The sequence below is a fragment of the Protobothrops mucrosquamatus genome, unplaced genomic scaffold (assembly GCF_001527695.2).
Source record: "Protobothrops mucrosquamatus isolate PMUCROS unplaced genomic scaffold, P.Mucros_1.0 scaffold3417, whole genome shotgun sequence".
NCBI classification, from domain to species: Eukaryota; Metazoa; Chordata; class Lepidosauria; order Squamata; family Viperidae; genus Protobothrops; species Protobothrops mucrosquamatus.
Window position 1 is genome coordinate 79828 of NW_015389398.1, and position 26451 is coordinate 106278.

The 26451-nt window shown below is 37.3% G+C and overlaps 1 protein-coding gene across 1 annotated transcript in view; it reads right to left on the bottom strand.

Annotated features, from left to right (window-relative positions):
• The window catches only part of DPP10 (dipeptidyl peptidase like 10), a gene marked incomplete at both ends in the record, with an annotated part of 120270 nt that overhangs the window by 78461 nt on the left and 15358 nt on the right, over nucleotides 1–26451 (bottom strand). The window contains 2 exons of the mRNA XM_015826979.1: nucleotides 4318–4399; nucleotides 4480–4532. Of these exons, the coding sequence (XP_015682465.1) occupies nucleotides 4318–4399; nucleotides 4480–4532 (135 nt within the window). The remainder of the gene's footprint in view (nucleotides 1–4317; nucleotides 4400–4479; nucleotides 4533–26451) is intronic.

Below are 26451 nucleotides of genomic sequence, written 5' to 3' on the forward strand. Positions count from 1 at the left end.
GTTTCTTTGGCTGCACACCACCTCTCGGGGCTCCATACCCCGTCATCGAGGCAGGCCCCTAAGGTCAAATTGGGCCATACCTGCGCGAGGGGGGAATCGCGCAGGGCCAGCAGCTCTGACCTGAGGTACATCCCAGATTATTCACTGAGTCCAGAGTCCAGAGTCCAGAGTCCCACAGCAGAAAGGCCCGGACAGGGGGAAGAAACAGTCCTCCTGGATGTTGGTTCAGTTCAGGGGGGGGGGCTGAGGCAAATGGAAGGTGGGGCAGGGAGTGGCAGCAACAAATGTCCCCGTCGTTCGTCCCGACATATATATATACATACACACACACACACACACACACACACACGGTAAGGAGAGGTATTTTATTTTATTCAGACCCCTTCCCCATCATTCCTCTAGCCTACAGGTGTTTGATACACTGATACAGGCCACAATGAGCAAAACTTGTGTTATGATGTCATGATACAAATCTTGATCTTTTGTAGATGGATTGTGATGCTGCACAGAAGCATGTAACATATGTATCTTGTGTTGTGGTGTGATGATGTATGTTTCACCATTTACCTACCCAATTCCTCTCTTTCAGATGTCAATGATTAAAGCATCTAATTAGAGCTCTAATCATTGCTGTAATTAGTCTGTCTTGCTAACAATTAATAGTATAAACATGTCAGTCTTAGTAGGTTTGTAATTTTATCAGATTTTTACAAAGGGACAGATCTACTGTTTTAACTTACACAGAAATTGTTCAACATATAGTAAGAAGGATAAGAATAATTTTTCTGCCTCAAAATTGGAATAATTCTCCTACATCTTCTGACATATAAAATATACAATCTTGCATACACATTAAATATCGTTTTCTTTTTACTAATAAGCCACTGGAACAATATTTTGATTTTACACATGCTTGTAAAGGAACTGAATTCCTGTATTTTTTATACATGTATTCCTATGTATTTTTTATACATAGATGATAATCTATGCTGGTATGCATCAGAAGGGTCATAGAAATATTAATGACTATGGTATGTAATATTCATATCTATTATGCTGATAATTAGATGAAAACTTCCTTAATTAATAATGTGATAATACATTTTGCAGCACAAATAAGGAACTGAATAATACAGATTTCTCTATGCCAAACTCCAATTTTCAACAAAGTGTATATATAAAAGCTAATTGTCTGCATTGTTCAATCAATTACTTCTTCATGGCACACATTATGACATTATGATATGATAAGTTATCACTAATCAACTAACCAAAATGAATGCAAAATACTGGAGAAAGGGACCACTACACCCTCACAAATTATTAATTTTTATTACAACTAGGACAACCATTTCTATTGATTTTGAACATTGAAAATATGAGCTTAGCATTCTATATATGAACATTAGTTAAAATATTCCTTGTTTCTAATATTCCTTTATTAAAGAATATTACCATTGTTTTTTAAAGGGTATATGTTGAAGAAATGCTAACTATCCATTAGGAATGTAATTATTATTACATATTTGTTCTGTTGTAGCCTATTAATTTTGCACAGGGAAATAAACATTCAAACTTATGGAAAATACACATTTTGAAGCATTTATAGATATTTTGCTTTTTTGGTAAACAGTACAGTGCCTTGCTCTGTGTATAATTCTAATATTTCTTGCCTGGCATTTTGTTGTTGTGCTGGAATTTATTGATAAATTGGTATAGTTAATTATTCAAAAAGTACAAGTCGTGTTCCAGATGGATGCAATTACTTCTCACTTCAGCTTTGCTTTTTTGCCCTTATTTAGCGAGATGTATTCTTACCAGTAGTATTTAAGTATTCATGCCAACTTGATTAACAACAGATGAATCAACATATCCTTAAAATATTTGATTTCATGGACTGTTAGCAGAATTTTCTGCCACAGAAGAACTTGTATATATACTTTGTTACCATATTATGACCAAAAAGTACAATGAATCATACATTTTTTCAAAGTGTTAAATACCAAGAATCTTAATTTCAAGACTGAGTTCCTCTTATATTTAAAAGCTACGTATTTATTTTTGTTTTCTCTTTATGTTTTTTTTAAAAATAAAATGTATGTCCTATTGTTTCTGCAAGAATTCTCAGGAATATTTGATGCCACTAGCTATAGTATTTTTCTGGATTGCCTGGCAGAAAATGATAATTATTTTCTTCCCTTGTGAAATATCACTTAATTGGAATTCCAGTTCTAAACAAGAACTCACTTTCAAAAACGATCCTGATTCATTAATTCATCTTGTCCTCATGTTATCTCTGTGAAATTATGGGAAAGATTATCAGACCATTTGAAGTGTGTTATTATCAATATACACATGACTTTAACTCAAATATCATCATGGTATTCAGTAAGTCACTAAAGCAGTGGTTCTCAACCTGTGGGTCGGGACCCCATTTGGGGTCGATCGACCATTTCACGGGGGTTGCCAAGCAAGGCTGTTCGCCATTTTTTTTGTCCGCCATTTTTTTTGTCTGCCATTTTTTCCCCTTTTCCGGCGGGTGCCTTACCTCCTTTGGGCTGGGCCAGTTGGTGGTCGGCCTGCTCCGTCTCTGCCGCTTGCCAGCTACGCCTCAGCCGGCGCAGGGGGCGGAACCACACATGCGTGGCGCTCCCGGGCAGGGAAAGTCCTCGACTTACGACCGGTTGGGTAGTCCTCGACTTACAACTGGTTTAGTCCTCGACTTACGACCAGTTTAGTCCTCGACGTACAACCGGTTTAGTCCTCGACTTACGACCAGTTGGGGTCGTGGCATTAAAAAGGTTGAGAACCACTGCACTAAAGATTGAACTGTGGATTACTTGGTGCTCTCTCAACTTGGATATTTGATTACAGACATTTCATTACCAGACTAGGCAATATCTTCAATGCTAGGAAGGAGTGGAACTTGCTCTGAGTTTCTATACAGTAGATGCCCTGTCAGTGTTGTTTTCTCCTTTATTAGACTGTTATTTATTGCTTGATTATTTGTCTGATGTTAATCCTGGTGTTAATCAGTACTTACCTGGGTGTGGATTCCTGGCTTCCAGGAATTCCTTAGTGATTTTGAATTTAGCTTGGTCTAGAATGCTCACAGTTTCCCAGTTGAAAGTCTGTTCATCTATTGTGAAATTAAGGCATTTTTATTGTGTCTTCTGACTGCTAGTTGGTATTGATGAATGCATGCTACTAGTCATCTCCCTGTTATCCTACATAGTATCTTCTATTTTTAAGTTTTTGATTTTCTGGAGACACTGTGGCAGGGAATTGCTAGACTAGTCACTCCCTTAGGTGAGATGTCTAAACTTTTTTTGTAAAATTTTTAAGTATGTTACATGTTGGTATGTTTCTGATGTATTTTCCTAATGTAATGTATGTTCCTAATATATATTCCTAATCAAGGAACTAACAACTCAGGTAAACAGTCAAGCAGTAAATGACACCCTAGTCAAGGAACAAAAAGAAAGCAACATCCCCGCCACACTGATATAAAGCAAGCTACTGTATACAAATAGAAAGCAAACCCCATTCTCTTCTGGCACTGAAGATATCACCTAATATGGTAACAAAACATCCTCAAGCAAACAACCAAGTTCAGAGACCACTAAATTCTATACAGAGCCCTGTTAGTCAATCTGAATAGAGCTGGAAGGGAGCTTAGAGGTCTTCTAGTCCATCCCCTTGCTCAAGCAGGAGACCCTATACCATTTCAGATAGGTGGCTGTCCAGTCTTTTCTTTAAAACCTTCAGTGATGAAGCACCTAACTTCTGAAGGCAAGCTGTTCCGCTGATTAATTGTCCTCACTGTTAGGAAGTTTCTCCTTAATTACAAGATGATTCTTTGATTAGTTTCCTTCCATTGTTTCTTCTCTTGCCTTCTGGTGCTCTGGAAAATAAGTTGACCTCCTCTTTTTTATGACAGCCCCTAAATACTGGAATACTGCTATCATGTTACCCCATGATAGCAGTGAAGAACCATTCTTCATATGGGTTTGTTTGTTTTTTGTTAGTTTAATTATTTGGTTTTAATTTGATATAACACCCAGAGTCATTGCTATGAGTGGGACAGCTATATTCATCAATAAATTGATCCATCAATAAATCACTCAAGAATTTTTTAAGTAACCTATGATTAGTTTGTTTATTTGTATAAGAAATTTTAAATCAAGTAGAAAACAAAATCACAGAATAATTACTTAAAAATCCCAAATAAGAAAATCTATTTCATTTAGATTTTATCTTACTCTTAGCTTTTTAAAGTTTATCAGCTGATAAAATAAACATGGAAACTTTTCTTACCAGTTGCTGGTCTTGCACACCCCATGCTGCATACTGTAAAACTGAGTCCTCTACTTCTGGAGGATTTAACTCCCAAACTTCCCTTGAAAAAAGTAAACACTTTACTTGGACACATTTGTAGCATTCAGTACTCAAAGCAACATTTATCAAGCATTATCTTACCTTGTCTGTATGTTATATATCACATATGAAGCTGTATAAGAATAATGAAAAACCTGTAAAACAAGGAATAAGAAGTATCCATGAATATTATTATCTGGGTTATAAAATAACTTCTTTAATTTTTTTGTTTACTATCATACTGATCAGAACATTCAGTTACAGAGTATTGGGCAGTCTCCCAATAAATATAGAATATACTAACTATAAGATTCTATTCAAATCAATCTAGAATTTAGAAAAGAGCTAGATTTCCTTGGACAAAGTCACATGACCCCTGGATCCACACATGACCTAAATATAAATCTGGATTCTAAACTTAAAACTCCTATCAAATACCATTAGAAATCAACAAATGCTATGTGTTAAATTTTACTTTATGCTGAAGTTCAATTACCATTACAAAATATAATCAATGAATCGATCAAATAGTATAAGCATAAAATCTTACAAGTCTGCAAGGATATGATCAATATAATATGACTTCTCAGAAAAGGAGCCACACATCTTGGCTAAATTGTTTTGGGGAATTCTAGCACTTCAGCAATAACTGGATGCTTCTTTCAATACAAGTTTTTAATTTTGTGATATATAACCAACTTAACCAACTTAAGTAAATCTAACTTTTTAAAAAATGGAATAATGAATGGAACCATGGAAGAGTAGGTTAACCAAAAAAGTAATACCAAATTATTCAGTTTACTAATGATAAAAGTCTTTATAATGACCATCTTCACTTCCACTATTTCTAGACACCCGATTCACAAATCTTCATTTTTTTGAACTTTTCAATTATTTTTAAGGAACTCAATTCCATCCAGGCACAACTTTCTTGGTATCAGTATATTCTCTAATAATATATTCCAAATTTATTAGATCAGGAATATATATTGGATATTAACATGCATTCTTTACTTTTAAAAAAGGTATAGATCATAAACATGTAAACAGTGTTCAATGTTAAGCTCTTGAAATATTTGAGTTCAAATACGGGAGATTTTTAGTTTCACAGATTTATGAGGATATCACTTGAACAAATTATATCTTGTATTATGCTACCGTTATATGTGTGCTAACATATTTTCTTCAGGTCCTTAAGCTATTCATACAAAATGATAGGTATATGTAATAGGCAAGGATTACTTGAAGTTTCAAAACACTTTTGATTAAGACTTTCACTAAAAAGATATTGTATACACAGTAGTGGAACAGTTTAGTGTCATTGTTATTTAGTCCTTATTGACATGACATTGTAGTTCCCAAAATGCTGCATTAACTTTTAAAAAAATATTTTTAAACAGCTACAATGAAGTTAAATGATAAAGTCATAACTACCTGAAGCACCATTTATCTTATTCAATCAACATCAATTACTTAAAATGATTTATTGCATCTCTTGCTCCTCACTGGGCTGAATTTATGGATAGTATTAACATTTTTGACTGTGAAATATTACTGTCATAACAACGGTATTTTGCCAAGCCAAAATAAATATAAGAAAGAGACATTTCTAGACATCTAATTCATCTAACATGAAAAAAGGCTGTCAACCTAGTCTAAATTGCAAAAAGCACATCTAGAAAATCTGCCTGGGCTTGTGCTGCTCTATTTAAAATTTATCATAAAGATTAATTATCTCATGAAAAAGTCATCTTCTTTGGAGTTAATTAATTCACAATCAATTAAGCTTAACACAGCTAACCAAAATTTCAAATGTGATACATGCTGAACTGAATGGAAAAGGAATTATATTTATTATATTATCATGGTTGGTTATATAATCAGTCAATGTTTAGACTGGATTTGCTCTTTTTATCCACCTGAGATGGGCAGATGTGGATGTTTGATGGTGTTATACAGATTTCTTGCAGGATGTAAGCTGTTCCAAGTAAAGCTGCCTTTTGCAACTGACTTATGGTGATTTTGTTAATTCCTGATGTGTTCAAGTGGCACTCCAGATGTTTGGAGATTGCACAAGGCACCTAATCCTTTCTCTACTCCCCAAAGGGACAAAATCAAAGTGGAAACAAGCATGATATCCCGAGACTTTCCCACCAACCTTAGACACTGTAATCCACTCCCTAGGACATTCTCATTGAAGATCAGTCTGCTTTCATTCCCCAGTCTCTCACACAGGGGTATACTCAAAGGCCATAGCTGGATGTAACCTACCAGTACTCAAGGCACTGGCATGACAATTATCTATACCTCAAATCTAGAAGGGTGTGGCCTTGGGTCTCCTGCACAGCTTCCATAAACTTGCATGCCTATGCTTCTAAGTATATTCTGCCTTCTTCCTATGACCTCAAGATAGTATATACTGTAGTGCAAACTGTGGAATAGCCTTGGACTATGAAATAACAAATAGTACATAGTCATTTGGTGGGCATCTGTCACTCAGAATGGACTAGAATTTAAATCTGTCTTCCTCTTAATCACTAATGTATATTACACTGATTCTCAACTGTAATTCACATATTTATAAGAATTGTAATTCCAACTGATGACATGCATGAATTCTTTTATACAATTATCTGTCTTTGATATAAATCTGTTCCTGTTTGATCTGAATCAGAAAGAAAACACACTGACCAGAAATATATACTTAAAACTGAAAAATTATATTCCAAATTTTAGATTAAACACAGATTCTTAATAAGTTAACCAAGGAAGGCCATCAAAGTGTTAAGAAATCAAAACGGTTACTAAGAACTATGGTACTGCAAAAATACAATGAAACTTTTTCTTTATCTCACCAACAGTCCCTACCATCTGTTCCAAAGAGTTCTCAATGTTCTGAAGCAAATTTGGGGAGTAGACAAATTGCAGAAAGGAGAGAAAATTATGTTTCTTTGATAAATACTACACTGTTAACAAACAGCACCAATTAGCAATTGGGAGTACTGTACATATTTTGATTACATTTCAAAAGTTGGCTTAAAGAAAAATTCTCTATATACTGTAGATAATTTGTACATTTCATTTTTGGAACCAGAATGGGAGACTTAAATACAGGTAATTCTTGACTTATGACCACAACTGGCCCAAAATTTCCACTGCTAAGCAATATGGTTGTTAAGTGAGTTGTACCTGAATTTACAACCATTTTGCCATGAGTGAATCTCTATAGTTGTTAAGTGAATCATGTGGTTGTTAAACGAGTCTGGCTTTCCCCATTGACTTTGCTTGTTGGAAGCCAGCTAGGAAAGTCACAAATGGCGATCACATAACCTCAGAAGCTAGAATCATCTTAAATACATGTTGTTTTGCCAAGTGCCTAAATTTTGATCATATGACCATGGGGATGCTGTGATGGTCATAAGTGTGAGAACCAGACAAAATCACTTTTTCAGTTTTGTAATTTTGAATGTTAAACAAATGGTTGTAAATTAAGAACTTAATTAATTAATTAAATTAATAAATTAAGTAAATTAAATTATAATCCATATGTGACTGAAACAACAATAGCTTAAAAACCAGAATTCAGGCTTCTAAAAATAACAGCTATTTTTATCTACCATTTTTTCTATCATATCCTTCAAGCTTTAAAACAAACACTTATGGATTTATGATTTCAGACTTTATCTCAATGGAGATGTGCAAATATTTCTATTTATCAATATGCTGTCCCTATTATTGTGTTCAATACAAAAATTACATTATACATAATTCTGCCATTTATTATGTTGGTTCTAGGAAAATAGTTCTCATAGCTTACAAAGAAGGGATGATACATCCCTAATTGAACAAATGTGGATATGAATATATAAACAATTAATAAAGAAGCTTTTCTATTGCTACCAAAGAAATTTGAACATTTTTAAAGGTATTGCTGTATACAGCTCTATTGGGATGTGCAAAATTCTGTACTACTATAACATTATCCATGAAGAGAGCTGTCAACCCTTTAAGTTACTCTAGCTCAGGAAACAAACATCACAAGAAATATTGGAGCTCCGTTGATATGGCTATATAACAGAATCTTGAAAGCCTGACAGCATTTCCTATTCCATCTCTTTACATTAAAGAGGGTCAACGCAGGTCAATATTGAGTTTCGTCTTCATTCTACCTGAGCTAGGGTTCTCACATATTTTCTTCAAGGACGTTTCTGTATGTGTGACAGTAGATCTGCACAATATCTCAAACTGTGCCAATTATCATAACCTAAAACAGGAAATGGGATCCCTGGACTATGCAGACTGGTGCAGGGTTGATTTACAGAAAAATCATTCGTGCACCCTTCCTTGCCATAGTGTTGAGATCACCATTTGTGAAGGACATGTCTTTACAGTAAAGTCTGCACCTCAGTAGTGGTATCCTGCTGTTGAAAACAGGCCGAAGCCAGATCAAGCAGCAAAGTAGTGCTTTCTGAGGGAAAGCAGAACAAGCCTTCCTATGTGAAGATTATGATTATGGAGGAGCCTGAGTGAAGTTAGTGATCTGCAGGGCTCGAGTTGACTGTCTACAACACTGACCTTTCCCATTGGCCTCTCTATGACCATATCCATTTGGCTGCTGGAGAGAAGAGATTCTTGCCCAGCAGCCAAAGCAGTTGCTCTCCCCATCCTTCCTTCTTCCTTTAAACTTAGTGTGTTTTCTACAAGTTCTTAGTTTAAATCTGAATAAAAAGGCAGGGGTGTGGTATCCCAGTGCATCATGGAGAACCTTTCCTTTCCTTTCCCCATAAAAATGAGCAGTTGCATGCGACTACTGAATTTAAGGACAAAAGATGACAAGGCTGCAACTTTCCCTTCATCTCAGCCAACAAGAATCAATTTCTCCACAGAAATAACCACACGAAGAATAACATACATACGCTGCCTAACTCCCTGGATGGTTATCGATCATTAAATACATTTAAAAACAAAGAAATACCAAAAACAAAGAAAAAATGAATAAAATGACAGAAATGACAAACTGAAAGAACAAAAAAGAAAAAAAAAAGAGAAAGGATTTCATTCACCTTCCCCAAAGGCTGGGATGAAGAACCAGGTCTTGAGGGCTCTTTGAAATATCAGTAGGATGTGTACTGTTCGAATCTTGAGGAAAACTTCATTCTGAAGGCAGGCACTGCCACAGAGCAGGCTCCAACAGAAGAGAATATATGTAGCTTAGGGTTGAACTCTGGAGTCCTCAGAGTTTGGATGTTTGCTTACAGACTGTTCATTACAGATAGCCTTCCACTTATGACCACAATTGTATCCAGAATCTTGGATTGTGACTACATGGATCTTGAAATGGACCACTGGGAAAAGGGTCCAGACCTCCCACTACACCTAGGCCCTCTTCCTGTCTCACTGGGGAGAATGATTGTGAGCATGCAGGCATTCACTAATGTTTTTTTGCCAGATTTGAGGTCCATTCCTAAAGCACACCAAGGGATTTCTTAACTTTTCAGAATGCTGGCCTTTGCAAATGTTTTCCCCTCTCCTTCCCTCCCCTTTCCTACAGAGCTTATCTAAGCCTTCTTTAGAAGGGAAGGGAAAACAGTGGCGAACTGCTAGTGTTCTGAGGTAGCATTTTCCTCTTCTACAGAAAATTCTAGCAAATGATAGTGTTCTGAATGGCTCAGAATGCTGGTGTGTTTGTTAGCCTTTCCCGCTCCTCTCCAGAGCCTTTCGGAGCCTTCTGGGGATGGGGTGGGAGAAGCCCTAGTGAATGCCAGCATTCTGTAAGGCTCAGAATGCCTGCACAGAGGAGAAAGGAAGTGTGCTGGGAGAATGGAACTGAAATCCAATGTCCTCTCTGCTTGCAATCTTCCCTGCTGGCTTCCCCATTGATTTTCTGGGGAAGCTGGCAGAGAAGATTGTAAATGGCAATCACATGATCGCAGAGCACTTGGCAACCATCTGTAAATATGAACAGGTTGCCAAGCACCTGAAATGCTATCCTGGGGGAAAGTAGCATAATGTTTTCCAATAGTAATGACATTTCCTAACAGAAGAAATAATCTTTACAAAAGATGCATGATAGAATCCCATGCATTAGCTTAGTAAATCTTTTTTTTTTTTAAATCCCAATTAGGGCAGTGTGGTCCTTTGGATTTGAGAGGGAAAGGGTGCTTTCACATACACAATTGCACTCCAAACCTGTATCTTCTAAAGGCAATTGCATCTTAGAACTACACAGCCGCCCTCCACAGTGTCAGGTTCTGTTAAAGAACACTGCAGCATGCTTAAAGCACCTTTTGGCCTCTGAGTTCAAGTGTGAGGGCTAGATCAAAAACAAAGGGCCTGAAATCAGGCTGATTCATTACAGCAACATTGCACAAGTGTCAACCAATCCTAAGTGACTAATAAGCCAAGTGACTCAGTCCATTAGGATTCACCAGCAGGAGAAAGAAAAGTAAGATTTGAACCTTGAATTCACTATACAGGTAGTCCTCCACTTACAACAGTTCATTTAGTGACTGTTCGAAGTTACAACGTCACTGAAAAAAGTGACTTATGGCCATTTTTCACACTTTCAACCATTACAGTATCCCCATGGTCATGTGTTCAAAATTCAGACATTTGGCAACTGATTCATCCTGGGGTCATGTGATCACCTTTTGCAACCTTCTGACACTTAACTGTGTTACCAGCTTAACAAGTGCAGTGATTCACTTAACAACTGTGGCAAGAAAGGTCGTAAAATGGGGCAAAACTCACTTAACAAATGTCTCACTTAGCAACATAAATGTGCTCAATTGTGGTCGTAGGTTGAGGACTACCTGTATTTCAGGACACACACAGACAACTGCTGCCACAAAGAAGAGGGAGTCAAGCTATTCTCCAAGGCGCCTGAAGGCAGGACAAGAAGCAATGGATGGAAACTAATCAAGGAGAGAAGCAACCTAGAACTAAGGAGAAACTTCCCGACAGTTAGAACAATTAACCAGTGGAACAACCTGCCTCCAATTAACCAGTGGAACAACAACCGGTGAATGTTCCAACGCTGGAAGTTTTTAAGAAGAGACTGGACAGCCATTTGTCTGAAATGCTATAGGGTTTCCTGCCTGAGCAGGGGGTTGGACTAGATGACCTCCAAGGTCCCTTCCAACTTTATTATTATTATTATTATTATTATTATTATTATTATTATTATTATTATTATTATTATTATTATTATTATTATTATTATTATTATTATTTGTGTGTTATTGTTTGCAGATGTGGATTTTCTCCATGGCAACAGCTTTGTAATAAAACTATTTCAACAATAGTTGTACCTCTAAATATCTACCTACAAACTGTATATCTAGTTTAAGAAATGATCAGGTAGATTCAGCCCTATTTGCTAGTTTTAGAGCTGAGAACTTTAAAATTAACTTTTGTCTTAATTGACCACAGTGAGACAAATGTCCCATTAGATGCTTTTAAATATGTATTTCTTATACATTGTTACTTTTATTATGCTTGAGTTATGCATTATACAAAGAAATGCTTCATAATCTAATCATAAAAAGAATAACAGAGCTACTAATACTGTATTTCACTGAAACATTATTTTATAATGATCTCAGAGAGATTGTAATACTGTATATACATGTATACAAAGTCCTCTGCTCTGTTTGCTAACACTACATGTTCACATATTAAAACAAAACTGACTACATTTTATTTAATATAGATTTGTTGTTAGACTACTGTATGTTCATAATTAAAATCATCTCTANACATCTGAATTGGCAGCATATGCTTGTTTAATGAGACAGGGCTTAAATATATTTTTATAGTTTTACAGTAAAAGATTATTCCTTCAAAACAGAGTCAACTAAAATAACAATACATTCAGAATTTCAAAGAATAATATGACATCAGAATAATAATTCACATGATGCCAAAGGTCTGAAACTGATAACTAATAGAAGCTCATCTTTCTCGCAAATGAAGAAGGAAAAGCAGCATGGTTTAGCTAGAATAACCCAAGGCAACAGTGGGAAACCTGTTTCTAAGAAAAGCAGAATTTCAAAACTGTCACCACCACACAGGTGGGCAGCCCAGCAACTGTACACCACATGCAGCCCTTAGTCTTGCTCAATACAGCCTCCAAAGCTATCCCTCAGAAGACACACAATAGGTATGAATTCATTCCAAAATACATATAATAAATATATCATTGACGTATTCAGTATCATAGTGACTTTTAACTAAAGACACAAATGCATAATACAGACATACAATTTATGGTCAATATTTTACTAATTCACATACAGCTTTACAGTCAATCAAACATGCTTCTTTGTCTTCATTTGTCTGCATGCTATATATGCAGCATGTAGTTAATATGATTAAACCTTTTTCTTGTGGGTCTACTATAAAAGGACTTGGACTTCTAAAAATTTCAAAGCTTTCAGTCCTTTTATAAACATATTTTTGGCTTATCTGTAGCAAAGAAATCATGCTAACTGTTACTCTCTTGGGACTCCCTTATTCATCAACTCCTCTTTCAACTTACAATAAGGTATACAATGTTTAGAAATGCAAACACAAACAGTTTAAAAGCTTCTAGAAGATTTCTTTTTCTTTCTCTCTCTTTTTTTCTTTGGTGAACACTTTTTTAAAAAAAAAAAATAGTACGGAGAGAAAAACTACTAGCCCATCATTATTCAACCATCAATATAAGAAATTGAAGAGAAATAATAACATTCTTTCTTGGCTCAATTGGATAGAAGTACTCATTAATTTTGAAAGAAATTTTGGAAAGAGGAACTGAACTGCATTGAAATGATGTACTATGGAAGAACACCATGTCTTGCGTTAGCATGGATGAGGTAACAAGATTTTTTCCCCCTTCCATAGTGTTGAAGCAGAATCTACCTTCCTATCACCTAAAGCAATTTTTTCACTTCCTAAACTCTTTCATCATGTTTGTGCCTTTGCCTCAGTGTTGACTTGACTCCTGGCTACTGGCTGGACAAGTCCATGTAGTTTTTGTGTTTTTTTTGCAAGATTTCAGAAGTGGTTTGTCCTTACCTCCTCCTTCCCAGGGCTGAGAAGAAGTGATTGGCCCAAGTCCCCCAGTGGCTTCATGCCCAAGGCAGGATTAGAATTCAGTGTCCCACTTTCTGGCTTGGTCTGTAATTACTCTTCAGGTATTTGAAGAGTGTTTTATATTTCCTCCAAACAGATGCTTTTCTTTTTTTAAGGCTAAACATACCCAGCCCTTCAATTTTCATAGGGCTTAGTTTTTAGTATCCAGGTTATCCTTATTGTCCTTTTCTGAGTTGCTTCCTCTAAATTCTTTTTTGAAAATGTGCTCCTTTTGTCTTTCAAAATTTGATCATTCATTCATTCATTCATTCATTCATTCATTCATTCATTCATTCATTCATTCATTCATTCATGTATTTATGTTATTTTAATTTCTTGACTAGCAACATGTGGGTTTGCTTTAAGTGTAGATGTTTCATGATCTTTATTATATTGTAGTTCATTTATCTAACTGCATTCCAGCCTCACAAAACTCCTGTTTGCATGTAAAAAGGCAATAATTGATTACTTGTCACTTTTTTATTTGCGGATCCAGGACAATTTTAAGCTAGATAGATTTATAAACCATTCAGTAATGTTTGATTTGAAAAGAAACATCTAAATTTACTCCTGGAAGAATATATGGTATCTCAGGGATACAATAAAATTATTTTGCTAAGACAAGCTGCTGCACTGGGTTGGAGTAGTAGTGATCAAGCATCATGTTCCACATACCACAAAGGACATTTAGCAATATAAATTTATATAAAGAAAACAAATAAATATTGAGACCCAGGAGTTGAGTCTTCTTAAGAGACTCCAGAACAGGATTTCAAGTTTGTTGCTAATGTTGAAAATTATGCAAGTTGGATCTAGAGACCCAGATTACAATCATTTATTAATGAGCTTGAGGCAAGCAATAGTTATAGTAATAAGGAAAGGTTCTTGGAGTCATTGTTGATAAAACAATGATAAAATTGTTTTCCAATGACAAAATGTGATAAACAATGACAAAATGTGGCTAGTATAAATTACAGAGATTTATTTTACACTAAAGATAATTAGAAAGAAGTGTGAAAATAAAATTAATAATAAAACTAATGCCCTTATGCAAATCTATATTTCACCTAAAAGGAATTGTGATTGAGTTAGATAAAATAGCAGGATGGAAAATATCTGGCTTCTCAAGGATGAAAGCAAAGAAAATAGCATTTCTCAACATGTTCAGTTCTCATGTTACTTTGTCTAGGAATAAAAAGTTCTAATTTCAGCTGGCAGCAAGATGAAATCTGAGCATTCTAGATTCTAAATAAAAGAGTTGAAGACCAGGGGAAAAAGATACCTCCCAAAAGACATAGTAATGTTTTACAAAATTCAATTTAATTGATTTGAACTCTAAATTTGATAAGTGCAAATTATTCAAAGAACAGAAAGCAGGAAAGGCACAGTTGTCTTCTTGTCTTAATAAAAATAACTTGACATTTAAAGTCAAGTGAAGCTTCTTATTCCTCACAGACTAATTCTTTAAAATGATGTACAATAACATTTTCTTTAAAACCTTTGTTTGCTGATTCTTATCAATGACTGAATAATTCCATTTATTCTATGGTGATACATATGAAGTTTGCTATTTTTTTTTTTATTCAACGAATTTGATTTTCTACTATTCTTAAAAGGATATTTAACTGGTAATGTATCAAGTCTCTTACCACTAGCTTACAAGCAAGAAAACTAGCTTCCTATAGTCTCATTAGACAAATTTTCTACAATGAAAAGAAAATTAGGTTACAGAAATTTTAGAAACTGGATATGTATACTGCAGCAGGTATTTATCAGTAAGTATGCTATGACAGTGCTCCCTTGAAATCTTGGAGTCTCTAGCTTTGACTTAAAAGAAAGTTAGCTACCCATTTAACAGATCCAAAAGGAAAACCCATCTGTTTTTGTTTCGAAAATACCAATTTCCATTCTCAGATTCAAGGAATCCCTATACATAAGTGAGTTATTAGCAGTGGCACACTGCTTATAACTTACTTATGCATAGGGATTCCTCATACCAGCTTGAGAGAGCCAAATGTTAAACTTACTGGACTTGTGTGAGGTGGTTGACAGCCGAGCTCCAATGTTTAGTGCATCTGTCCACTCATGCAGCATGGTGATCTCAATGGACCCAGCAGAAATGGTTCTTAAGCATTTATGGTTATGTCACTGATTATGTCAAAATGTGGTAGCAAACATGGAAGTATTCATGTCAGGATTTTAAAATATTCTGAAATAAACCACTTTAAAACACTCTAAAAACAGCCAACTCTGGCAGATTGCAGGAAAGCTAATATAAAATATGCATAACACTTTCCAAAGTTTATGAGAATCTAGGTATTTATTTCTAAAAATCCTAGGGACAGGATGTAGAACAGATATTAGTAGTGTTAAAGAGGAGACTAATCTTTTAATTCTAATTACAGGAGGTTGCCTTACATTTTTAGTGGCATTTCTTGATATGATTTAGTACAAATATTATAGCAAGCAGGTAAGATCATAGTATCAGCAGGGAACCTAGATGCTAGTAAATCATTTTCCTTGCTCCATCAATCTCAATTATTAAAGAAGGCAGTTTGTTCTTGGAAAATACCTTCCTGACATGCACATCTTTTACAGGCCGTGTTTCACATTACTTAGCTAAACAGTTCTGATAGCCAACAAATGCAAGAATAGCCAGCATGCAATAAGATTTCTGATAGCTTTCATATTTCATATTCTCTTTTAATTTGGATTTTGTAGCATACTATTAAAATATATGACAATTATCTAAAATTTCTGTGATTCATCTTGAATAGATTCTACACTTCCTGTAAACTGATTATTTAGAAGTGAAGCAATAAAGGCTGAATCATATATATAAGCTGTGAGGGTGTTAATATCTACCTACAGAAATATATTTGTATAATACACATAATACATATCAGGGCTAAAGATACTCAAATGGTACTGAAAATTTATTTAATCTGAAAATAGATGATGCTTTCATTTTCACATACTGTATTAGTCAGAAAATCACTCATTATTTTTTCATTGCAGTTAAACCTACTCTGAAATTATGAGTGCCCACATTAAAATTTACTTTTATAATAGGTTGTTAAGAAGCTAAATAATTTTAATTATTACATCTGCAAAAAAGATAGTTCATTATTAACTATTTTTTTCAAAGTTAAATAAACTTTGTGCATAGCAAGAGAAAGTCAGTACAGGCGACTTCCAGTTTGATGTCGTAGAGATACAGATACAGGAAGGCAAAATTCTGCTTTCCATGCCCGATTTTGCCCTGCTAGGGGTCCTAAAAGGGCCTAAAGTTGCCCTGAAGAAGCGATGATGAAGGAGGAGTGCCTCACTGATCACGGAGAGACAGCGGTCTTTCCATTCAATCCAAGGAAAATCCTCCAAACCGGCAGGGGAAAGACTAGCTGCATCCCTGTGGCCAGCCTCCAGCTACTGACAACCGAAGAAACAAAGCACTAACTAGCAGATCGTAAACAGCGTGTTTGGAACTGGGTGAGAATATTGATCCTTTCTTTACTACTTTACAACTGAATTTCTTGGAAAAGGATCCCAAGAAGCTAAAAACCTCCAAACATGAGAAGGAAGGGGACTGTAGCCCAGCTTTCCAGAGAAACGGAAGCAGATTTTAAGTTTCTTATAGGGACAGAAATACATAATACTGAAGTGGAAACAATATAAAGCTACAGTTTTGATAATTTGAGAATTGAGATAACTGCTAAGATTTTCTCTTTGAAAAAATATTGGGGTGAAATATAAGAAATCAACCTTCTGTTTTGAGAGTGGAAAATGGATATAGAATGGCATCTAGTGGTGGGTTAGAGAATAGCACTACAACTGCAAAGACTAATGCTGACCTGACAAGAAGCTTAGAAACAGATAACAACCTAGCTTCTTGGCTGCTCAGTGACTCCTAGCTTAATAGAGAACAGCTGGCAATAGAGCAAAATATTTTAGCATACTTACCTGACCTTCGTGGACTACTGAGCTCTGACTTTTAATCTTAAGAACTATTTGGAGAGAAAGAAAAATCTAACTTTTGGCTATGTTAGGCTGGGAGAGAGCTTTGGATTGTTTTTTAGGGTGGTTGAATATCTTGAACACTTTGAACATTGTGGATTACAACTTGGCCTGACTGACAATTTTTGGACCATGCAGCAGAAGGACTATTACAAAACATTGCTTTTAGTGCTGGACTCATATCTTGGAACCTATTGGATTATAAAGACTATACATTAAGACCAGAAAAACTAGATGAAACTTTTTTCTAGTGCCATCAAGATGAAGGATATATATTCTATGCTATAATTAATACACCACACAATTCTTTCATGCAAAGAAGACACAAGAAGAAACTATGATGAGATTAAAAACAATTTAGTTAACATAAATGAGAAAATCTCTAATTTAACTCTACAACTAGAAGGTTCCCAGACAACGACTACAAAGTATGAAGAAACAACCCAGAAAACAGAAGATGAATCAGAGGAAATTGATCCAGAGACGGAAAATATAAAAGAAGAGAAATATAAACTGCCACAGACAAATAAAACCTTGCAAGACCCAGCTATAATAATGAAAATGGAAAAGGGTCTTTACTCCTAGGTTTGCAAAATACACTTGAGGACAAGAAAGAAGACTTTAAAAAATGGACTATGGAATTGTTAGGGGAAATGCCAGAAATTGGGAGACAAAAAATGAAAATAGAAGCTGAGGGAGAATGAAAGTGGTAGTTACTTAAGGAATATAAATGGGCGGAATCCCCCCTCAAAAATACCTTACAGAAATTGTCTTCCTCATTCCAAGCAACTTTCATAAAAATAAAGGAAAAACCTTTAGCAATTTAGTTCCCTTGGCCTGGAAAGCTATTTGGCAAAGGAAGAAAGTTAGAGTTAGACTTAAAAAACAGAAGATTTGACTTACCAGAGGGGACATTATATGATTAAATATTTGTTTGAATATGATTAAAAGAATGGATAATCCTTACATATAATTAGACTTTTATAAGAAGAAAGATATGATTTATAATTAGAATAGCACTTTTATTTGATATGGGAAATATGAAAATATGAGGATGGCTTGTATAAATGAAACTCTTAGCTATATAAATGTAATCAGTCTTGAGAAAACCATAACTGACAAAGATATTCCAAATATTGATGGAAAATTAAACTTAAATAAGAACATGAAAAACAGGTTATTGATTTAATAAGATTTCAGTTGCAAATACATTTGAAATATAAATTGGTTAGAAAAGAGGTTATAAACTGATATTATTGTTATTTGTATAACACTAGAAAATATGATGAGGATGTTAATATTCAATTTTGTATGTATTAATAGTAACAAGAATTGTATTTGTGTATTGTTGGGAAAATGAAAATAATTTGGGAAGAAAGGACTAGGGAAAAAACACTGGATTGTGCAGTATTGAACAGATTTATATTGAAGAAGTTAATGCTAAATATGTGAACCCAGACAAGATGTTGTTTACTAAGCACTAAAGATTATAATTGTTAAAAATCAATAAAAAATTTTTTTTAAAAAAGAGAAAATCAGTACAGAGCAATTCCAGTTTACTTTTCTTGCTTTAGTTATATCTGGTGCTGATTATTAAACTACTTGTGTGGCAGGAATGCTGTGTGGCAATTGTAGTCAGTGTGACAGGTAGCAGCTAGGCTGCTAACTAGTACAAAATAAGGGAAACCACAATCCTTGTATCAAAATATCTACACTTGCCAGTTGCTGGGTGGTCATAATTTACTATACTAATCATTAAAACTCTAAATGGTTTTGAATCTGACTATTTGAGGATGGCAAATCCAGAATTAAGCTGTATAGAAGAAGAGTGGTTGGTGTAGGGCAGTGATGGCGAACCTTTTAGAGACCGAGTGCCCAAACTGCAACCCAAAACCCACTTATGCATCATCGGGTGCCGGGTGGGTGTGGCCATTAGGTGGGTGTGGCCCATTGGGTGGGTGTGGCCCATTGGGTGGGCATGGCTGCAGTGGTAACAGCAGACTGGGTGGGACTAAAAAGTTCAATCAATCAATTCCAACTTTGCAAGATCTTTTTTTCCCGGGAGAAGTTGAAATTGAGTGATTGATTGAACCTTCTTTTTTTTTGCACATGGCGGCGGAGGCCTAAAGCGAAAAGGTTTTATAAAACCTAGGTGAAGGCCTAGCACTGGGGCGACTGCACGCGTGCCCACAGAGAGGGCTCTGAGTGCCACCTCTGGCACCCGTGCCATAGGTTCGCCACCACTGGTGTAGGGTTACCATGTGCACTTAAGAAATGCAAAACCCATTACAGGGTTACAACCATTCATTTAGTGACTATTCAAAGTTACAATGGCATTGAAAAAAGTGATTTATGATCATTTTCACACTTACGACTGTTACAGTCATCAAAATTCAGAAGCTTAGCAACTGGTTCACATTTATGATGGTCAACTTTTGTGACCTTCTGAAAAGCAAAGTCAATGGGGAAGCCAGATTTACTTAACAACCATGTAGTAACTTAACAACTGCAGTGATTCATTTAACAACTGTGGCAAAAAAGGCTGTAAAATGGGGCAAAAATCACTTTACGACAGTCTCACTTAGGAACAGAAATTTTGGGCTCAATTGTGATTGTAAATTGAGGACTATCTGTAGAACTACTGCTTCTGAATGTAAGTTTTATGTGTCCTGTTTCTCAGCACAATCTTTTCCAATGTATAAGTGTGATAGAATGTAATCTAGATTCCCAGAAGGGAGGGAATGCATTCCAGAGGAGCAATTGATAACTCAGTTCAGATAGTTTATGTGAGAGAAAGGGGGTGAAAATGGCACCTCCCTAATAGTTCCAAAAGTATATGTCTTATGGCATTGTTAGCATGCTTTAATTTGTCAAGATTCTGTCTATGGGCGAGAAACAATAAAGAAATCTGCTTGGAAGAATCATAATATGTCCTTCTATGGAAGGGTTATTTTTTTGAGCCTGACAGAAGGAAAGGAGAGGGAAAATGGAAGAGGAGAGAGGGAAGAGGGGAGAGGGGAGAGGAGAGAGGGGAGGAGAGGAGAGGAGAGAAAGAAAGAATATTTGACTACTTTTTATTTCATTTTTATTGCAAAATAATGATTAATAATAATAATGAAGATGATATGCATTGAGCGAGTGCTGACTCTTAAATTTTCTCCATGAAGGATCTATCCCTATCCTTCAGGTTTTCTAACAATGCACCCACTGCACCTGTAAATGGATCCATCCACTTTGTTGCTGATCATTCTCTTCCACTTTTACCAGCTTTAGATCATTCTCTAGAGCAGTGGTGGCGAACCTTTTAAAGACCGAGTGCCCAAACCGCAATCCAAAACCCATTTATTTATCGCTGGGTGGGCGTGGCTGACTGGGTGAGCGTGGCCTCGGTGGTCACAGCTGACTGGGTGGGCATGGGTGTGGCCAGCTCGATGATGCTTGTGGGGAGGGATGCTTGTGAGGGCCGGGCAGGGTTGGGGGAGATCCAGGGGGTCTCTGGCAGGTGGGGCAGTGGACCGGAGGCTCGTCCTGTGGGGTTAGGCAAGGCGAGGCAGGGTGGGTGTGCCAATTGCCACGGGGCAAGGCAAGGCAAGGCAAGGCAGGGGCTGGAGCAGCTGCTGCCTGACACCATCAGCCCCCCCACACACAGAGCGCATGGGGGCTGCCGGTGTCCATCAGCAGCCATAGCCTCCTGCATCATGGCAGCCCCATCAGCGTGAGCGGAGACAGCCCCAGGATGGCCGGGAAGGAGCCCTCACCTGGTGCGGGTCCTGTCTACAGGGTGGCTCTGACGGGGGTGGTGGCTGCTGCTCTGAGCCCCTTGACTGGCCAACCACACAGAGAAGCAGGAGGCGGTGCTGATCCCTGCATCGCCAAGCCTGGCCAGCCGCAGATCTGGAAGCAAAGCTGTGCCGACCATCCTCTCACTGGTGGGGGCAGTGGCGGGGGAAGGTGAGCTGTGGCACATGCCCTCCCCTCCCCGCCCGGAGATGCACGTGGGACAATGCATGAATCCGCTGCCTCGTCGGGGTGCTAGTGAGCAGCCAAGGCGGCTCCAGACCCCCGGCTGCCCCTCCACCTCCTCCTGCTTCCCTGCAGGGCTGACCAGTCAGAGCAGCATCAGAAGTCACCCCCATCAGATCCGTCGAGTGGATGCGCCCAGGCTGGGCAAAGGCTTTCTTCTGGCTATCCCGGAGTGATTTCTGCCCGCACCGATGGGGCTCTGTGGCCAGTCCACCATTATTCAGGACAGACAGCATGGTGTGGCTGCTGACAGACACTGTTGGCCCCCATGCGCTTGCTGGCCTCTGTGTGGGGGCCGATAGTGTCAGGCAGCAGATCTGGAAGCGAAGCTCTGCCGACCATCCTTGCGCTGGCGGCGGCAGGGGAAGGCAGGATCTGGCATGCAGGCACCCTTTGCCACTGCTGCCGCACATTGTCCCGCGTGCGCATCCGGGTGGGGAGGGAAGGGCATGTGCCACAGCTCACCTTCCTCCACCACTGTCCCCACCAGTGCAAGGTTGGTCAGCAGTTTTCCTTCCAGATCTGTGGCTGGGCGATGCAGGGATCACCGCCGCCACCTCCTGCTTCTCTGTGTGGTTGGCCAGTCAAGGGGCTCAGAGCAGCAGCTGCCACCCCCGTCAGAGCCACCCTGTAGAAGGACCCACACCAGGTGAGGGCTCCTTCCCGGCCGTCCCAGGGCCATCTCCGCTCATGCCAATGGGGCTGCACTGCGGAAGGGAGATGGCGGCTCTGATTTCACTTACTCTCCCGCCAAAACAGCTCCTTTTAGGTTCCCTCACCCCGCCCAGCTCTTGCAACTATTCCCGGACTGCGCATGCATGGGGAGGGGGAGGAGCTCAGCAATGGCATGCGTGCCCAAAGGGATGGCTCTACGTGCCACCTGTGGCATGCGTGCCATAGGTTCACCACCACTGCTCTAGAGAGATATGTAATGTGGGATAATTTGAGCCCAGTCATTTGTGCCTGAAGTGAAAACTCTAAGCTGCTTTATTTGATGATTTATGTTGTTTGTTTTCAAACAAAGGAGTTTATTTTCTTGGCTGTCCAAGGCATTATCATGATTTTTCAAATTTCAAAAGTGTCAATACTCTCTCTTTATTCTGCTTCTTCAAAGTCCAACTTTCACTTCTATAGAGAATCACGAGGAATAATTTTGCCAAGCTCTACTCTGTGGTCTGTTTCTTCTCTGTTTGTTTCTTTACTGTTGATTGTTGGTCCTAAAAGATAGAAACTGTTACAGCTACATGCAGTCCTCAACTTATGGTCACAATAGGCAGCAGAAAATGTGTAGTGAAGCGCTGCAATTGTTAAATGACTGTGCCTGATTTTATCACTTTTTTGCCACAGTCATTAAGTAAGACATCATGTAACCGTAAATCTTTGCCTTCCTTGCTGGCTTCCCCATTGACTTTACTCATCAGAAGCCAACTGGAAAGGTCACCAACGGTGATCACATGACTGTTGGATGCTGTAAATGTGCGATGGTTGGTAAGTGACCAAATTATAATCACATGACTGTATGGATGCTGCGACAGTCATAAGGGTGAGAACTGGTCGTAAATCACTTTTTTCAGCACCACAATAACTTTGAACAGTAGCTAAATGAATGGGTCATAAATCAAGGACTTTCTGTTTTATTTTCCCTGAATCTAATTTAATTCCTGTTTTTTTTTCTTCCTCTGTTTCTATTGGATATAATGATATACATTTTTAAATATATCACTGATCCTTTGGAGAACGTGTGTTCTTCCTCTCTATCATTCATTTTCTCTTTCACACGCTAGCATACCACATGCATATATTTATTGGAGGAAATTGTTTTCAGCAAAAGATGGTAATTCTGATTGGCAATGTGAGAAAACTGGGCATTATCTGTGTCTGTGTATAATATTATTCTATTTGTATTTCAGAATGAATATTCATTTAGATAGAAAATAATTTTTCCCAGAGATTTTAATTTGGAATCTAAATGTTCCTTGATATTTTCCCCTTTTTGAAAAATAATATGCAAGGACAAAATGATTTTTTTCTAATAGGTAACCCACATGAACTTATAACTTCTCAAGATAATAAAATAGCTGACAAATCATACTCAACAAATAATCCTTAATAATACTACATCTACATGAAGGGAAGTAAGCACTGGGGTAACACAAGGTTCTGTCTTAGGCCCAGTACTCTTCAATATCTTCATAAATGACTTAGATGAGGGAATAAAAGGGGATCTCAACAAATTTGTAGCTGATACTAAGCTGGCAGGAATAGCCAGCATTCCAGAAGACAAGCTCAGAATCCAAAAATATCTTGACAGACTTGAACAATGGGCCCTATCCAACAAAATGAGTTTTAATGTGGAGAAAAGCAAGGTTTTACACCTTGGCAGGAAAAACCAAAGGTACAAGTACAGATTAGGCAAAACCTGGGTCAAAAACTGTGAGAGGGACCTTGGAGTCCTAGTGGACAGTCACTTAAACATGAGTCAGTAGTATGCGGCAGCAGTCAAAAAAGCATAGTTGCAATCCTTAGTTGTATAAACAGAGGCATAGAATCAAAATCATATAAAGTATTCAAGAGGTTTTGCCGAAAAAAATGCGCGGAAGGAGAAAGGAAAGATTTCCTGACTGCTCCTGATGTTTAATTATATTGAATTTAGAATCCAATCCTAAATTCCTCAGTTCTGAGCTGTGAGCTCCTGGAGGGAGGGGAGAAAGAAGGGACCCCCTTCTACCTCCCAATCAATCCCCCCCACTACAGAGCCGACAGGAGAACTGTGAACTTAGTGAAAGTTTTTGCAATCCAATTATAATAATTACGCTAGTCCAGACTGTACCTAAGAGCCAGAGTTGTACGTCCTGTTCTTGGGCAAGATCAAGTCAAGACTGGGCATATGTCCAAGGACAGGGCGTGACAACTTTGGCTGACTTGATCTGATTGGGCAGGAATACAGTCTCAACCCATGGGTGGATCCTCCATCTCCAGTGCTGGAGAAGCAACCTGGAATTAAGGAGAAACTTCCTAACAGTGAGGACAATTAACCAGTGGAATAGCTTGCCTTCAGACGTTGTGGGTGCTTCATCACTCGAGGTTTTTAAAAGACTGACAGTCACTTGTCTGAAATACTATAAGGTCTTCTGCTTGAGTAGGGGGGGCTGGACTACAAGACCTTCAAAGTCCCTTCCACTCAATTCTGATTGATTGATATCAATAGACTATTTTATTACATTTGATATTACTAGTTTACATCAACAATATCACTGTAAGATTACAGAGATAATTTGTAACTTATGGATCTGTTGTATTACATGAATGTTTTTTTCCTCCAAGTTTCTTTGAATATCTCTTAAGTTTATTTTCTTCCTTTTTGTCATTTCCCTATTTCTGATATCTACTCATGTCTATTATAGTAATTATTTCCAATTCCATTTGATTTTTGCTAATTTTATTTCTGAGCAAGAAGGCACAGATACCATTATATTCTAAAAAAACATTATAATATAATAAAGCAAATACTTAATAGCATTTTAATGTGGTAGGTAGAAGGAATGATGCAGAAGGGGACTTTCACTTCCCATTCCAATGCTGCACTCTAAACTAATGCTGGGAGCCACAGATAAAATTCTATTTAGAATACATAAGCAAACAATAAGTGGTTGCATAGCAGATCATGAGTGTTTATAGTATTTTCCTTCCTCCCTTCCCTCTTTCTTTCCTTCCCTGCTCTCTGTCCTTCTTGATTTTCTAAACAAAATTTTCATCACTGTATTATTTTTCCTTACAATTTGAGATTCCCATTTGAGTGCTCTTCTTACAAGCCAAACTGAAACAAGGGCATTTCTCCCACATTCAGAGAGTAATATTTCTTTTTCTGCTTTTTTATTTAGAAAAAAAATAAATGCTATTGAGTTCCATAAGTCTGGTTCCTTCATATTTTTTGTACTTGGTTATAAAGAACTCTGGAAGCACAGCTGATTTTTGGAAGTCTCCCCCTCCAAAAAAACAAAACAAAGCAAAATCTTCCCAAAGTCCCTCTGTAATATGTTTGGAAAAACAGCCCTGTGATCAAGAACTGGCTGAGGAATTCTGTGAGTTGAAGTCCACAAGTCTTAAAGTTGCCAAGGTTGAGGACCCCTGATCTAATGTACTTCTTATATGATAAATTTTCACATGTATGATACCTGATTTTTAATTACACAGTGGTAGGTTTTTTTTTTTTTTGTATTTTCTATTTTTTCCCCTCAGAATGAATCTTGGAATTATGTTAATGCAACTACCTGATACTGTAATAGGGAAAAGAAATGAGCAAACTACTTTGGAGAGGGGGGAGGGTACGGAACTAGGCTTAACTTTAAATATGTGAGTTAGGTTTGATTTTATAATATTTGTTTGAAATCCACATATATAACTTGCACTTTTTGTTTCCAAAGCTCACAAATCAATTGCAACCCAACCCCATCAGATTTTTTTTTAAATTATCTTCTCCAAATTCCCATTTGGAGAAAGTGAAAGCATTTGATAAATGTCTAGTTTGGAGCAACTAACAACTTGTCAACTACAATCATTGGACTCTCTGATGATCATCATAAACTGTAAGATTAGATTTTAAAAACAGACTAATTTGAGGATCAAAGCTTGTGACTGTGTTTACAGAACAGTCTATTTCCACAGTAAGAAAAAAAGAGAGAATTAATTGGCTTGCGTAAATGAATCTTGTGTCATGAAGTATAAACTATTAACTTCATGAAATGGCAAGAAAAGCTCACATATAAGAACAGTAAATGCCATTATATGCTAATTATAATCTAGTATTAGTAAATCTCCTGGCTAGCAAATGTTATGTCAGGATTTTTTTTTTAATGAGCAAATTTTGCAGGAGCAGTGATAACAACAGCTGTTTATAACTGAAATTACACATTTCCAAAAAGG